Below are 16,591 nucleotides of genomic sequence, written 5' to 3'. Positions count from 1 at the left end.
CTTGAGCTGGTTCCTAAATAAAGGACTCCAATTACAACTGTGGTTCTTCAGCATACCCCCTTCCTCACATAAGCAGGTGCAGAATTGAAGACAAGATCATATCTCAAAAAGGCACCTTGCAAATCTGCTTTAACTTTCTTGTAATTACATGCAGACAAGGCAGCCTGTGATAAAAATTACAAAGGAGAGAAAAAAGTAATTTGTATTAAATGTTCCAAAGTGTGTTTAGTGCTAGCTCTATGTCTATGTCTCTGTCAGCTTCATTATTTAGGTTGTAAAAGGAGAAATTGGAGATGGTGTTTCTCAGAAAGTGTATAAAACAAAACGTTACTAAAGCAGCCTGTTCCTGGTCTCAAATTAACAGTATCAATATTTAAGGTGCCCAACTAAAACAAGGTGAAAAGTTCAAATACCAAACAAAAAATATGATGGGATTCTACTCTGAAGCAGATAATGGACTTGATGGGAAACACTAAGTGTATTTGCGGACATCACTCCTAAGTGGAACAATACAATTAATGTGGTATTTAATAGTGTAGATTGAACTCTCCCACAATGAGGTTTAAGTACCCTTCAAGGATGACTGGGGTGCATACATCTTTTCCCTCCAACTATTAATAAGACAACATGCCACTATCAGAGTCTCTTTAAAATGAAATAGGTTGCTCCTCACAGAGCCTACTTACATCCCAACATGCTGTCAGGGAATACTTGTCCTAATAATTTTATATAGAATTTAAACATTCTATATAAAATTTTGTACTGTTAAAAGTTTATTCATTTTATGCATGTGTTGTATGTGACTGCCTGAGAGGATGTTTGTGCACCATCTGAGTGCAGTACCCATGGAGACCAGAAGGTGGCATCAGATCCCCTTAGAACTGGAGTCAGTAGTTGTGAGCAACCCAGTGAGTGATTCCTGGGAACTGGAACAGGATCCTCTGGAAAAACAGCAAGTGTTCTTAACCACTGAGCTGTCTCTCCAATTGTCCCCCAAGTCCCCATTATTTTCCTTTGATACAGGGTCTCGTTATGTAACTGGATGGCCTGGAACTCTGTGGATCATGCTGGCCTCAAACTCAAGAGATCCATCTGCCTTTGCCTCCCAATGATGGAATTAGAGGCTTGCACAAACACACCTCACTAAGCTAGAGGTTGGTTTTTAACAGGTAGATTGTCAAGACCAACAAGTTAGAGCTTGGGCTCTGAGGATACTAGTAAAATAACTATCGTAATTTCATGCTTTTTCTTGCCTACAATATATCCCGAATTTATGTCAAAATGTTTGAAAAACATTAATTCTGTGACTGAAAACTTGAAAAAAAAAAGGAAAAAAGGGTTTCTAACAGTACTGGCTGTCTATTCCCAGAAAGCATTTTTCCTTTTTGCTTTTGTTGTACTTATTTTCCCAAAAAGTGCTTAATTTTTTTAATAAAAATAAATGAATGGATAGACAGGTGGCACTGTGCCAATTGCCATTTTGTTCACCTGTTGTACTTATTTTTAAAAGGGAAGATAAGTAGATAAGAAATCCCTTTAAAAGTTAATAAAAGTGTGAACTAAATTTTAAGGTTATTTTTTTATTTACAACTTTTGAAAATGTACAGTTTTTACATGGGTTACTTGTGCAAAGTTAGAAATGCTATAAATGCATAATAGATTAACAATGAAAATATATTAGACAAAACATTTACAAGCCTTGCCCCATACTGTATATTTAAAAGTGTAAATATTCAAAGAAAAAATTGCAGATATGGGCAATAGAAGGTTCTCAAAACACTGAAAGCATGCAGCATTAACTCAGGATTTGAATGGGAAAAGTTTGCAAGATACACTCCCTTCCGTGAATCATAAAAAGGAAAGTTCATTTAGGGCAACACTGCTCCTTTAAGAGAATAGAGGATCTTCGGTTTTTCCTAACTTTAAAAAAAAGTCTAGTCCTGTTCTTACACCTCTATAAAAACCAACTCTGAAGGCCAGAATTCCGAAACAGAATGCGTTTACACTATGAATATCTCGCACAAAGTGGACTGTGTCAGTTATTAAAATTGCTTCAGTTTGTTAGCTGGGTCCTTTAGCAGTCTCCTTGCTACCAGTAAGTGCCATCTTGTAGTTCATGTTCATATTGCTTACAAATGAGTATAGGGTTTTTCAGCTTTCCTTCCCCTTTCAAATATTGTTTATATGAATGTATTCCTGTTTTCTTTAGGTCATATTCTAAATACATTCTTCGCCAAATCAAATACAAGGGAAGGAATGGCCAGGATGAAACACAGCAGCAATCATTTTGTTACAAATAACATCCTGGTCACCAGACTATACATAATATTTTATCTTAAAAGCTTAGTATAAAAAGTACAGTAACCTGATAACTGCTTTGAGGCTGGAGATGAGATACAACAAAGGGACATATGCAATTGTAATGTTTGCAAGTAACCCAGGTACAGTACATTGGATTTCAAATAATGTCTCTGATGCTCCACAGGAGGACAGAAAGGGGAAGAAAAACTTGCCAAGGGAAGACAGAAACAGCACAACAGCTATTTTGTTTTTAATAAAGTAAATGTAATGAATTAGGAATAAGGTGATAAATGCATCAATATACATTTTTCTTATGGCCAGCCTCTTCTTCTGCTCTACCCTGAGTCAACAGTCGCGCCAGCTTTGTTCTACTATTGCAGAAACACGCTTTTCATATTCCCGCTTGTTCTCCTGGTACAGCTGGGCAGCCTGGCTGTTTGCTGGACTATTGGGATTAGGTTCATCCAATAGAGACTACAGAGAAAAGATACAAATATGAGTGAATTCCTCAATGCCACAAGACCAAAAAGTTGTTGAGAACAAATGCTTATTTTATCAGTTGGTGATAGCACACCTGTCCCAAATAGTTAATTTTTCCATCTCCACATACTAACTTTAACTGCCAGCAGTTCAGGCAACGACACATACACATATTTCCTGGTGACTTGGAATTTAATGGCCTACTCCCTTTTACTTATACAATAAGCTTAGCCCAAAAATTTAAAAGGTCAAAACAATCACTAACGTAAAAACATCAAAGATCATAATCACAATAAAGAAATTTTTTAAGAAGATCACCTGTATGGACGTTAAAATGGAAGACACATCATAGGTTGGACTCCAACGGTTCTGAAGTATATCCAGACATATACTACCATCTGCATAGACTAAGAACACAGAAGTTGGTATGTTAAATATAAGACTACTAAAGTTTAAACATATTCAAGACAAAAATACTCAAGGATACTTAGCTTTTTAAAGATTCCTAGTTAGGTATCTAAAAAGGTATCAATCATCACTAGGGAAATAAAGCGATCAGGAAATAACAAGTGGTAATTAACTAGAAGGCAGAGCTTATTCTGAAGTAAGAGCCCTTCTGTTCAGGACATATGTTTCCCAGTGGTTATCCTAACCATAAAACCATGGGAAATTCAGCCCACCAAATCTGAAAACTATATATCCTATTTATAATAGTAACATTTTAGCATTCACAAATTTTTGACATAAATATAGAAGCCTTTACACCATGAAAAAAAAATCAAAATTACAAAAAGAGTAAAAGACAGAATCCTGTAGACTGCTAGCACTTTTCTAACAATCTGCACCAGGGCCTTCAACTGAATCTGGTGTTTGATAGGTCTGAGGTGGATCACAAAATCTGTGTATTCAATATGTTCCATGGTAATTCTGATTTGCACCTGAAGTTGAAAACTGTCTTTCTGAATGCTAATGAAGATAATTACAATACACAATTACCCTACTTGGCCTTTTCATTAATCAGAACCCCCCAATATTTTTGTTTAGTAAGTAACAAAGATCGCAAAGCCAGCAGACTGTTAAGACTCCAAGCAAAGGATCCTCTTGCATTTCTAGGACTGAGATCAAGATAGTAAAAGACCATGAACAAATTCATTTCCAGAGACAGGAAGATACCTAAGCACTACACAAAAGCAGTAACAGCATTTGGAATCCCACTATAATAAGCACTGTAGACCGTATAACATGCTTGGAATACTTACCGTTAGGATGGAACATCTTAGAGACAAATCTAACAGTAGGTGGCTTATTAGGATACTCTTCAGTGAATTCAATTGTAAGCTTAAATGTTCCTGGAGGTAAGAAGGGGAGAACATTTTATCACCTTTTTCATATGTACTTTGTTTTTAACGCTACCTGAGATTTTTTAATTATTAAATAACATAAAGATGGGGAGATGGTATAGAGAAGAGAGACTAGTTAGGAAACATCTCTAGGAACTATTCTAAGAACCACCCCCAAAAGTGATTTAGTTATTTTTCCATTATTCTCCAAACCTAAAGACAGTCACCGTAAACAAGATCACTGTTTGCTGTATGTTAGTCACTATTCACTTGGAAAATATCCTTCAAAATGACAAGGAACACAGATAAAAACATTGATTTCTTTTCAGGTAATGATTATAATGAAAACTTAATTGAACTTAAGTCAGAACAAACTTTGCAGTGTCTCTTAAAGCCCTTAAGTTTGACTCACAAAGTACTTCACTAAAATGCTAGTACCATCATTCATACTAATGAAGGGAATAACAAAAATGATTTTAAAATTACATTTGGTTTATATTGCATTAATGACACCTACAAATTTATCTTTAATACTTCTTAAAATATGCCAACATAAGGTTAGCTGGAGGCCCTAAAGCATCCTAGGTATCGTTCAAGAATTGTAGGCTGTTGAATAGGGACAGTGTGTGCATAAGAGTAAAGTATTATTTTTAATTGTGCTTTTTTGGTTTAGGAAAGCAATTAGTTTCTTTTTTCTTATTGAAATCTCTTTAAGTAAACTCAAGAATCAGTTATGGGTCCTGATGACCATAACTTGCCAAGCATCTCTGAAACGCAGATACAGGTTAAAAGAACATATTCTCTGACCTTGGCTTCAGACCTCCACAAGCACACCCTGACACACACAGAAACTCATCATATACAATATAGAATAATATAAAAGAATCAGACGCAGTGGTGGTTGTGTGTACCTTTAATCCCAGCACTTAGGAGGGAGAGGCAGTTGGATCTGAGTGCAAGGCCAGCCTGGTCTACAGAGTTCCAGGACAGCCAGGGCTACACTGAGAAACCACCTTGAAAAAACTGTGTTTGTACGTGCATGCATGCATATATATATATATATATATGCATGTGCATGCATGTACACACACACAGTACAATATATATATATTGAATTTGATTCCCAGAATCCATGAAGTAAAAGAAGAGAACTACCAAGTTGTCCTGTGGTTTCTACATGTGTACCAACAAACATACAGAAAATAAATGTAGAAAAAAGAAATTCTACAAAGCAAAACACACACACACACACACAGAGGGAGGAGGGAGAAAGAATTGCTTTAAAAAAAAAAGGCACAAGGGCCTTAGATTATAGTTCAATAATAAGAGCATTTTGTTTAGCTTGTTCCAGGCCCTGGGTTACATGCACAGAACCACCAACAGAGAAGTAAACATACTGTAAAACACGAGAATAGTACATTTCCCAACTACTGTTACTTTAGAAACCGTTGTATTTTGAAGGCCATATGTAGATATGTAGATACTGTATTAAGGAAAGGGAGCAAAAGAATAAGGAATGGACGGACATATTACAGGGCATCAGAGCATGCTTATGCTCATCACCTCCTGCTTACAGTTTTCCTTTCTGTTGAGACAGGGTCTCTCTATGTAGCCCTGGCTACCCTGGAACCCCTACATACACCAGGCTGGCCTTGAACTTACACTCATCTACCTGCGCCCCAGTGCTGGGAGTAAAGGTGTATCCTGCCACACCCAGCAATCTTCCTCTTCGTATTGACTGAAATGCAAGAAAAGTGGAAATGGCAGACCCTATTCATTAGAACTCTTATTATAAACAGGTAAGTGATAAAATCTCACTCAGCTATAGGTAATGGATGTATGACCAAGAAACTGCTCGAAAACTGGGCAAGCTTAACAGCACACAGAGACTCCAGCTACTCTTAACTAAACCTTCATTGAATGTGGTACCCAAAGAGAATAAAGCAATACACAAGGAAAGCAACTACAAAAACATCACAATGGGTTTCAGGGCTGGGTTCCCAGCACATAAATGGAGGCTCAGAAGATCCCATGGCCTCTTCTAGCCTCCATGGGTAACAAGCATACACATGGTACACAGACATGTGGTAAAAAAAAAAATACATGTATCACTGAGTCTGTATTTATTTGACTAAACCTCACCTTTTGCATGTGCAAAAAGAAAGCTAATACTTAGTATCCACTGCGATACTGCTGGAAGGCTTTGAATGTGGCAGGTGTATAGTCCTACAAGGCTCCCCATAAATGAACAACTGCTTTAGCTATAATTCTGCCTCATATACCTAGAGCTGACTGAACGAGAGAAAAATACAAACTCCGAACTTTACTACCAGTCAGAAGTACACAAGTAAATTCAGATATTAAGCCTCACTCATTTCCTGTCAGCGCAAACACATATATTCATTAATTGAGTATATATGCAGCCAGTTCAAATTCCTTGGCTGAAGCCCTCTGCCTGACTGTGGCCTGGAAAAGCAACAGGAGTTTTACCCTAGCTACTAAGTAGCGAACCCAGTCTTTGTAAAAGTTTTAGCTCTCTTCAAAAGTAAAACATTTGATTTATAAATAAATTAAGACTTACCCAAAGCCGGGTGGTGGCACAAGCCTTTAATCCCAGCACTCGGGACACAGAGGCAGGTAGATTTCTGAGTTTGAGGCCAGCCTGTTCTTACAGAGTGAGTTCCAGGACAGCCAGAGCTACACAGAGAAACCCTGTCTCGATAAACCCAAATAAATATATATATAAATATATAAATATATATATATATATATATTTATATATATATATTTATATATATATTTATATATATAAATATATAAATATATATATAAATATAAATATAAATATATATAAATATATATATATTTATATATATATATTTATATATATATATCCCATAACTTTTATATTTAGCTTACCTACAAAGATATTTCAACAAAGTATTTTTTTTCTTTTTTTTTTTTTGTAAGAAGGCTACAAAGAAACGCTGTCTCAAAAAAAGCAATTTGTTTCTTTGTTCCAGATTTCCTTTTTTTTGTTTGTTTTGTGGTTTTTTTTCCGAGACAGTGTTTCTCTGTGTAGCTCTGGCTGTCCTGGAACTCACTTTGTAGACCAGGCTGGCCTCGAACTCAGAAATCCGCCTGCCTCTGCCTCCCGAGTACTGAGATTAAAGGCGTGCGCCACCAAGCCCGGCTAGATTTCCTTTTTAACTAGGACCAAGAATCTACCAAGAATTAATGAAAAGTTGTATGAGGGCTTTTAATTTGGAAACACGTTATTTATTTCTACCAAATCTCCTCCCTAATTATAAATTCTCCAAAAGTAATTAGAAGTAATGCAAAAAGGCCAGTACTTGTTTTTGCTAGTCAGAGCTCTAAACACTGGAGGAAGCAGTCCCTGTGTACGGGACTGTGAGACAGGCACTGTCAGTTAGCTTAACCCCTTTCAGCTATGCCATGTTAGAGATAGATATACACCATCAAACAAGAAAAGCCAGTACTATCAAAGGCAACAATCCGGGAAGGTAATGGATTCCACAAGTACCTTTTCAAATCGGACTACTTTAAACATCAGGAGCACTCTTGAAACCTTAAGTAGCCAGCCTTTAGCAAAACGATGAGCTATTAATAAGCTGTGCCTAAGATAAAACAGTCTGCGCAAAATGGGGGTGTGGCGCAATGAAAGTAAAGCCCATTACTGCTAAACCAGTTTACACCAGTGGTTCTCAACCTGTGGGTTGTGACCTTGAAGGGTGCTGCTCAATGCCCCTTTTACATGGGGCCACCAAAGACCATTGGAAAACACATTTATTTACATTACAATTCACAACAGTAGCAAAATTACAGTTATGAAGTAGTAACGGAAAATAATTTTATGGTTGAGTGTCACAACATAAGGGAATGTATTAAAGGGATGCAGCATCAAGAAGGTTGAGAGCCACTGGGCTACACATAAGACTTACCTATAAAGACTTAGCTAACACCAGCCAGGTGGTAGTGCCTCAACCTTTGATTCTAGCATTTGCGAGGCAAAGGCAGGAGGATCTCTGAGTTGAGTTCCAGGACAGCCAAGGCTACACAGCAAAAAAAAAAAAAAAAAAAAAAAAAAAAAAAAACCTGACAAATAAAAGTAGCACCAATCTAGCAGAGAAAAGTTAGACTCTTACACTAAATTCACCAAAGTTGTGTGCCCCAGAATCACTCAGTCCTGTGACATTTCTTTTTTTTTTTTTCCGTTTTTCTCGAGACAGTTTTTCTCTGTATATCCCTGGTTGTCCTAGAACTCACTCTGTAGGCCAGGCTGGCCTCGAACTCAGAAATCTGCCTGCCTCTGCCTCCCAAGTGCTGGGATCAAAAGGCGTGCACCACCACGCCCGGCTTCTTTTTTATTGCAGCATGAAAGAGCAGCAACATTTACCTAGCCAGTGAAGCAGAGAAAAAGCTTACAGTACTCTGGTGACCGTCAATGGTTTCCGAAGGATGTCTTGAGTATTTGAGGCAATTTACAGAATAAGTTGATTTTGACTCACCTCACAGCATTTAGTTACTAGTAGTAACAAAAAGCAGTCTGACTCAGCAACATATATAGGAAAAAAGTTTAGAAATGTTTTTAAACTAAAGGCATATGTGTCTTTGTGTGTGTGTGCACATTCGTACATTACTAAAGATAAGTCATTGAGAAAAAAATTAGAGGTTTTAAGTACCCCAAGTACTAGAGAACTCAAAATGATCTAACCATCCTTTAAATGAATGAAACCTTAAAAATAGCCCCAAAACCAAACACACACAATTTAGTATATGCATATAAAACTGTATCACTGCCAATTTTGATTCTGATATTGTAGTCATTCAAGATATTGCCATAATCCCAGCACTTGGGAGGCAGAGGTAGTGAATTTCTGAATCGGAAGCCAGCCTGGTCTACAGAGTGAGTTCCAGGACAGCCAGGGCTACACAGAGAAACCCTGTCTCAAAAAAAACCAAAAACAAAAACAAAAACAAACAACAACAACAAAAAAAACAAAAGATATTGCCAAAAAGGTAATGGGACTTGGGTAAGAGTTTACAGGGACTCATTAATAGTATTTATTTCAACTGCACAGGAATCTGTAATTATGTCAAATTAGAGTGGGGAAGGCTTTTCCTTGTTGTTTTATTTTTAAGACAAGGATAACTCTGACTGGCCTGAAATTACAGTAGACTAGACTAGTCTCAAACTCATGGAGTCTTGCCTGCCCACTCTGCCATCTAAGTGCAAGAATGAAAGGCATAGGACAGCAAGGCAGCATTCAATAAATATATCAAGTTTTGAAGAGCAGTTATTATGTGTTTAAAAGTTAAAGCCTAGCCGGGTGTGGTGGCGCACGCCTTTGATCCCAGCTACCAAAGGAGAAAGGCAAACAGCAACCTCTCCATATTACCTACAATACTGTTATGCCTGAAAAAAAAATGCTAGTGCAATGGTGGCATAACCAACCAATGTTTGATTTGACTTAAAGCCCACCCCACAAGATGGAAAGCATATCTGATACTAGTTAGATGATCAAGAACCAGAGACTAGCCGGGCAGCGGTGGCACACGCCTTTAATCCCAGCACTCAGGAGGCAGAGGCAGGTAGATTTCTGAGTTCGAGGCCAGCCTGGTCTACAGAGTGAGTTCCAGGACAGCCAGGGCTGTACAGAGAAACCCTGTCTCGAAAAAAACAAAAAACAACAACAACAAAAAAAAGTTAAAGCCTAAATCGTTTGTTATGCACCTCTTGATATAAACTCAACATTCAAGTAGACTGGATACCGGCCAAACGGGGGCTACTGTGAGGCAAATCTCAATTCTGAAACTGCTTTGAGATTATCAGTCAGAGGATCTAACCGGAAACACACACTGTAAATGAATTGAAAACTCAAGGAACAACATTATACTGAAATTAGACATGGAAGAGCATCTCTAAAGAAGTGAGGCTCGTGACCTTAGTGACATTGCTCAAGCCAGGCAGGCAACTGTATGTCAGAGAAGCTTGCATCCATTCAGCACTAAACAAGCCACACACTAAGCACTGCTGAACACACTTCTTGCCCTGGGGATGGAACGCTTTGTGGACCAGATGGTTGCTGGTGAACTGGTTTCCTGCTGCATTATCTCTGTGGGGGCTAAAGTTAGCAAGAAGGCTGCTCAAACCTCCACAACCCTGAATACCAGCGCTGTGGCACTTCTTTTAAAAAGTGACTACTTTCACCCAGGATGGATTAAACGGGGGGGGGGGGAGACGACACAAACGAACGGAAAAAGTGAAGTTTTGATTAAGCCTAGGTCTAGCCAGAACAATCCGCCACACACTGAATTTCACTTGAGCCTTTGGTGGTCAGAGGTGGCAGGGGCAAAGCCGCTTCTTTAAGTGGGGGGCGCTTGCTGATACCCGGGACCCCCTTTCCCCTGAAGAGTAGGCTCCTGAAAGGTGGGCTAAGAAACTCTCTTACCATCCTCAAACGGGGTCCCTTCGGGCCTGCAACACAGAATAAAAACAAAAACAAGAGCCCGTTAGTGCCGGCTCAGAGGGTCCCCGCCTCCCCGCAGCCTCAGAGGCGGCGGCTCTGTCAAGGTTTCCCATCCCTGCCGCCTGGTCCGTCCCGCACCGCTGTCCCGGGTTAGGAAAAGGCGGCGCAGGCCGCCGCAGCCTCCGCTGCCCCTCGCCACCAAGAACCCCAAAGAGTTCCCCTAGCAGAGAGAAGGCAGCTAATCGAGGCAGAGGCTCCGGGGAGGCGCCTAGGCCCAAGCAACCCCAACTCTCTTCCCCTTTCCCCCCATGCGCGGCTCGTCTAGGGGCCGGCCCCGGTCCTCCCTGCCCCGGTCGCCGGCGAGAGCCGGCCCGCAGACTCACCCAAAAATGACCGCATTCCAAACCATTATGTTGTTCTCCGACGGAGCCCCGCTCACTCCGGCCGGAGGATCTTCCTGTAACCTTCAGAAACAGACACACAGCGGCTGCCCTCAGCCCCGCGATTCGCCGCCGGGATCCCCCTCCCCATCACACCCGGAGCCGCTCCGCTTCGGGCTCCGCCCTGTGCCCCCCGGCAGGCAGGCAGGCAGGCGGGCAGGCAGGCCGCCCCCTCGAGCGCCTGGCCCTCGCGGACGCGGGTTACCTCTTGAAGTCCCTCATGAGGCGGCGCCGGGCCGGGGTCGACATGGCTTTAGCGGGCTCAGCAGTCGGGCATATACCAGGGTCCGCGGTCCCCGAGGAAGCCGAGGAAGCCGGAGAAGCCGAGGAGGCGCCGAGAGGGACGGCACTGCCGCTCCGGAGCCGAGGGTCGGTCTGGCGCCGGCTAAGCACCACCCCAGAGTAGACGGGGGCCGAACCAACCTGGGGAGAACGCGCGGGGGGGTGCGGGGAACGCCTTACGCCCGGCGGACCGTACCAAGGCGGCCACGGGGCGGGGAGAGCCAAAGTTGACCTGTCAATCACGTCCCACCTGAGAGCCCTGGCCCTGGACCTAAGGGAGGAGGTGGCCAAGTTCCCTGGGGGAAAAGGCTAGGCGGGAAGCAAAGGAAACCTTCAAGTCCCGGTGATTTAACAGGGAGCAGCGCGGGCCCCACTTGCTGACTTGAAGAGGAACCCCTGCGAAGTTTTCTTTTTATAGGTACTTACTTTTTTTCGGGAAGGAGGGGCTCTTTTTCTATCTTTTTTCCCCCTCTGTTGAGACAGAGTCTCCTATAGGCCAGAGAACCTCGAACTCACTGTGTCGTTGAGCATGATTTTGAACTCCTGACTCTCCTGCTTTCACCTCCCAAATGCTGGGATTACAAGAGTGCACCACCATGCCAGTCTTTTAATTACTTCTTGTTTTGTTATTGGTTCCCCCTTCTTCCTCCACTTATTTGTTGATTGATTGATTGGCTGATTGATTGTAGGGTTGGTCTCTTGTAGTATCTAATGTAACACAGGCTAACTCAGACTCACTGTGAATCCCAGAGGCTGGACTTGGAGGTCACCTCAGCCTGCCAGGAATATGTCTTTAACCTTTCTTCTGTTTTGACAAAGAATGAATTATTAAACTGCCAACTACTGTTTAGGGTCGGGGAAAGAGGCGAGAAGATTAGTTGAAAGAAAAGAGTGGAGGAAAGACTTGGCACAGGCAAAGCAGTTCTCCAAAGGCAAGGATGTTAGGGTCACAGTCCTGTAGACACGAGAGGCTGGGGTAACTGCTTAAAGTCATGGGGAAAGTAATATAAATAAATAAATAAATAAATAAATAGCTCTTGAGTATGAAAATGGACTTTGGGTCCATCTTCTTTGAGATGAGGGTGCACAATTCAAACCCAACTTTTAACCCTAGGACTGAATGAAATGATGTTGGGGGGCAGTGGCAGAAATGAGAGCTTCGCCGTGGTGGCGCACGCCTTTAATCCCAGCACTCGGGAGGCAGAGGCAGGCGGATTTCTGAGTTCGAGGCCAGCCTGGTCTACAAAGTGAGTTCCAGGACAGCCAGGGCTACACAGAGAAACCCTGTGTCGGAAAAAAAAAAAAAGAAAGAAAAGAAAAGAAAGAAAGAAAGAAAAAAAAGAAATGAGAGCTTCTCCCAGGGAAAATAGACTTTTTACAATCTCTATGGGTACTCACAATTTGTCTCTGGAACCACATTTCCCCTTGGTAATTCAGCAAGCCAAGCAGCTAGTTTAGAAGAGTCTGAGGTATGAGCTTATCCAGCTGGAGAGTATTGGAAGGACCGGAGGCGGCAAGGAGAGGCAGGGCGCACAGGAAAAGCTGCAAGTCTCAGGCAAGCCTCCCAGGGAGTATAGGGACCTGCAAAAGCAAGAACAGTTTCAAAGAAGCATTTTCAAAGATCAACCCAAAAGTCACTTAGTGGGCAGACAAGGATGCTGGAAATTATGAGAAAGGCAGGTTTGAGTTAAATCTGGGAGAGTTTTGAATGCCAAGCTAATGGAATCCTTGGAAGGTAGTGGAGGCAGGAAGCGACACCATTAGAGCTGGGCATTCAGAATCTTCTCCCTAGAGAGCAAGAAAGTAGCTGCAGGGCTCTTTTGCTACTGTGGAGGAGAAACACTGTATCAGGCAATCTCACCTCCCAGAGACAAGCGCATCCTTTACCATGGGAACTACTACAGCTTCAGTCTTCAACAGAGATTTTCTTTCCCATTAAATCCTGCTCACATTTTGAAATCAATCTCTCTCTCTCTCTCTCTCTCTCTCTCTCTCTCTCTCTCTCTCTCGGAGAGCCCAGTCTTCTATAGTCATCAGAGAAAAGGAGGGGGGTAAATAAAGAGCACTTGGCAATAGATTGAATGTGGTGGCAAGAATGATGCTTTAAACCCTGAGAGCAGTGGGGCTTTGAAGTGGCCGTTAACAGAACTAGGCATAAAGGGTGAAGGGACACATCTGGGAGAAGAAATTTTGAGTGGGACTTCCTGAGCTCCTGGGAGTGATGAAACAGCCATGCGAAGATGTCCAGAAGTCATCAGGTGCATAGGAGTAGGAAGCACATACCAACAGTAGTGATTTTCCTAGGTACTTAATGGCAAGTGCCTTCCTGACTAACAATTGTTACCCCCCCATTAACCCCAACATATGAATCCGTTAAAGCAAGTTTCCCTAATAGTGTTGGATTATGGCTGTTGGTGGGAAAAGGTTACCAAACAAATTTCAAATATCCTTTCTCCTCATCTAGGAACACGAAGTCTTCTAGTTCACACATGAAAAGAGCAAAAGCAAGGCCTGCAAAAAGAGCATTTGTTCTCTGTCACTGCTGAACTGATAGCCATGAACTGCAGGTCAAGTCTAGTTCCTTGTGGTCATAGGGCTTGGAGCCCTATTTCACTATTAACTGCCAAACTGGGACCACTCCCAGCTCCCAGAGGCCACCTCCATTCTTTGCTATGTGACCTACTCCCCTTTTCATTGCCAACTGAATATTTCTCTATTATTAGCTCCTTTCCCTACTTTGAACATTTTTCTTCAAGGAGACTGCAATGTACTTTCTCTAACTTCTCTGATTATATCAGACCCAATGTTGATAATCTCTATATCTTAAAAATCCTCTAACTTCAGGTGGTAGTTACTCTTGTCAATTGACTGAAATGCAGTTCAGTACTTGCCTGGTGTGTGTAAGGCTCCATGTCCCATCCCCAGTACCTAAATAAATAAACAAACAAATAAAAGCTACTCAATTTCTTCACTATAAAATCTAGACTAACCATCTAGAGACTGCCGCACCCGGGGATCCATCCCATAATCAGCCTCCAAATGCAAACACCATTGTATACACTAGCAAGATTTTGCTGAAAGGACCCTGATATAGCTGTCTCTTGTGAGGCCATGCCGGTGCCTGGCAAACACTGAAACGGATGCTCACAGTCAGCTATTGGATGGAACACAGGGCCCCCAATGGAGGATCTAGAGAAAGTACCCAAGGAGCTGAAGGGGTCTGCAACCCTATAGGTGGAACAACAATATGAACTAACCAGTACCCCTGAGCTCTTGACTCTAGCTGCATATGTATCAAAAGATGGCCTAGTCGGCCATCAATGGAAAGAGAGGCCCATTGGACACGCAAACTTTATATGCCCCAGTACAGGGGAACACCAGGGCCAAGAAGTGGGAGTGGGTAGGTAGGGGAGTGGGGGGTATGGGGGACTTTGGGATTGCTTTTGAAATGTAAATGAAGAAAATACCTAATTAAAAATTGGAAAAAATCTAAACCAAGCGTTGTCTTAATAACTAGACAAAGCTATGTGCATGCACCAAGGATCAAGAGTCTTTGGGAAGGCTGGCATCATTACAACCCTACCTGCCACAGCAAGAGTGAGATCTATATTAAGTATACGGGAATCCCTCAGTGTTGAGAAACTGCACCACCAAAATACCACTGGTATAATGTGGTCAAGACAAACTTCCTAAAACAAGCCCATTTCGGTTTTGCTGTAAAAGAGACAAAAATCCCATTTCTGAGCAAGTATATGAAGCTAAAGCACAGCCTGAGGAAGTGGGTACGCTGCCTTGCTTACTCAAGGAGTTCATACGTCCACTTGGCTGTTTTTAGCAGGAGGTGAACCAAGGTCTTACTTGATAACCCAAGTTTCTTGGAAAGCACTATGTTGTGTAGCCTTAGTTGGTCTCAGACTCACAGCAGACTTCCTGTTTTAACCTCTTGAGTGCTGAGGTTGCCAGTGTGAACCATCAGACCAAGATTGGGAGAAGTACTTCACAGGAAATAATGAAACATCAGCTTGGAAGATCAAGAGTGACAAAGTTGAGTAAATGCCCTTAAATGCAAGGGTGGGGGTGGAATTTAGGCTCCATGGCCAGCTTTTCTGAGAGTTTGAGCATGAGAGAGAGAGAGCGCGCTACAAACTGTATATTATTAAGAAGCAGCATGCAAGCTAGGCATGGCGAATGGTGTCTTTAAGTCCAGCAATGGGGGCTGGAGAGATGGCTCAGTGGTTTAGAGCACTGACTGCTCTTCCAGAGGTCCTGAGTTCAAATCACAGCAACCACATAGTGGTTCACAACCACCCGTAATGAGATCTGATGCCCTTTTCTGGTGTATCTGAAGACAGCTACAGTATACTTACATATAATAATAAATACATCTTTTTAAAAAATGGGGAGCAATGGGGAGGCTGAGGCAGGAAGAGTGCAAGTTCAAAGCCAACCTGGGTTGCATAGTGAGGTTGGGAAGAAGAGAGAAGTTGTTAGGAGAAATGAAGGAGAAATTATTGACTGGTTATAAGTGTCTGAAAGTAATTACAAGATACAGTAGACATGTTGAAATTTTCTGTGGGCTTGTCTTTTTTTTTTTTTTTTTTGGAAAAGTTCCTTGTCTTCCTTTACAACTCAAGGGTCTGAACCAAAGTAATTTACAAGCCCCAGGGCCCCTGTCTGATAATCGTGTCCTCTGACAGAAGCATGGAATTGTATCCTGGGGATGCTGTGGGCCCCACTCTCCTCATCAAAGCAAGGTTGCCATAGCAAGCCGGAACACAGAGTTATTTTCCAGCACAGGTGATTATCAGGTTAGAACACAGTACCTGTCCCACAGCTAGCCGAGCATTCGTTCACTCCCATCTCGCCTTGACATCTGGAAGAAGTGCCCTCTTCACAGCCAAGGACTTCACAATGCCTGAGAGCAGAGGACACTCTCTCCTAGAGGGAAGCATCATCAGTTCCCTTACTTTTATTGGAGACAGAAAACCAGGGTTTCTGGTTTGCCCTGCCAGGCAGAGTTTTACAGCTCAGCACTTGAAAACTCTTAGCGCTCACGACTGAGACAGAATGTTTTCTGAATAAGAAGCACCACCCTCTGCATCTGTTACAGAACATTTTCTTGGAATTATCTTCTGCTACATACTTGATAAATGATTTGTGATATTTGCGTCTTCATTTTTGGTTTACATTTATTCAGTGTGTGTGTATGTATTTATGTGTGTATTTGTATGTGTTTATATGTGTGTGTATTTGTGTG

At 41.9% G+C, this 16,591-nt stretch overlaps 1 protein-coding gene across 2 annotated transcripts; it reads right to left on the bottom strand.

Moving 5' to 3' along the window:
- Positions 1 to 1,564: 1,564 nt before the first annotated feature.
- Ube2a (ubiquitin-conjugating enzyme E2A) lies at positions 1,565 to 11,492 on the bottom strand. 2 transcript variants are annotated; one of them, NM_019668.4, is made up of 6 exons: positions 11,258 to 11,492; positions 10,996 to 11,076; positions 10,595 to 10,620; positions 4,041 to 4,130; positions 3,100 to 3,188; positions 1,565 to 2,775 (listed from the first exon to the last, which is right to left on the bottom strand). In NM_019668.4, exons 1-6 carry the CDS (start codon positions 11,299 to 11,301, stop codon positions 2,647 to 2,649), a joined length of 459 nt encoding a protein of 152 aa, NP_062642.1. In that variant the 5' UTR covers positions 11,302 to 11,492; the 3' UTR covers positions 1,565 to 2,646. The 2 variants fall into 2 exon arrangements, with proteins under 2 accessions (NP_062642.1, NP_001300625.1); NM_001313696.1 differs by having other exon boundaries at positions 3,100 to 3,179.
- Between the last annotated feature and the right edge of the window lie 5,099 nt (positions 11,493 to 16,591).

The sequence above is a fragment of the Mus musculus genome, chromosome X (genome assembly GCF_000001635.26).
Source record: "Mus musculus strain C57BL/6J chromosome X, GRCm38.p6 C57BL/6J".
Classification (NCBI taxonomy): domain Eukaryota; kingdom Metazoa; phylum Chordata; class Mammalia; order Rodentia; family Muridae; genus Mus; species Mus musculus.
This window is presented reverse-complemented; position numbering and strand designations above follow the sequence as displayed.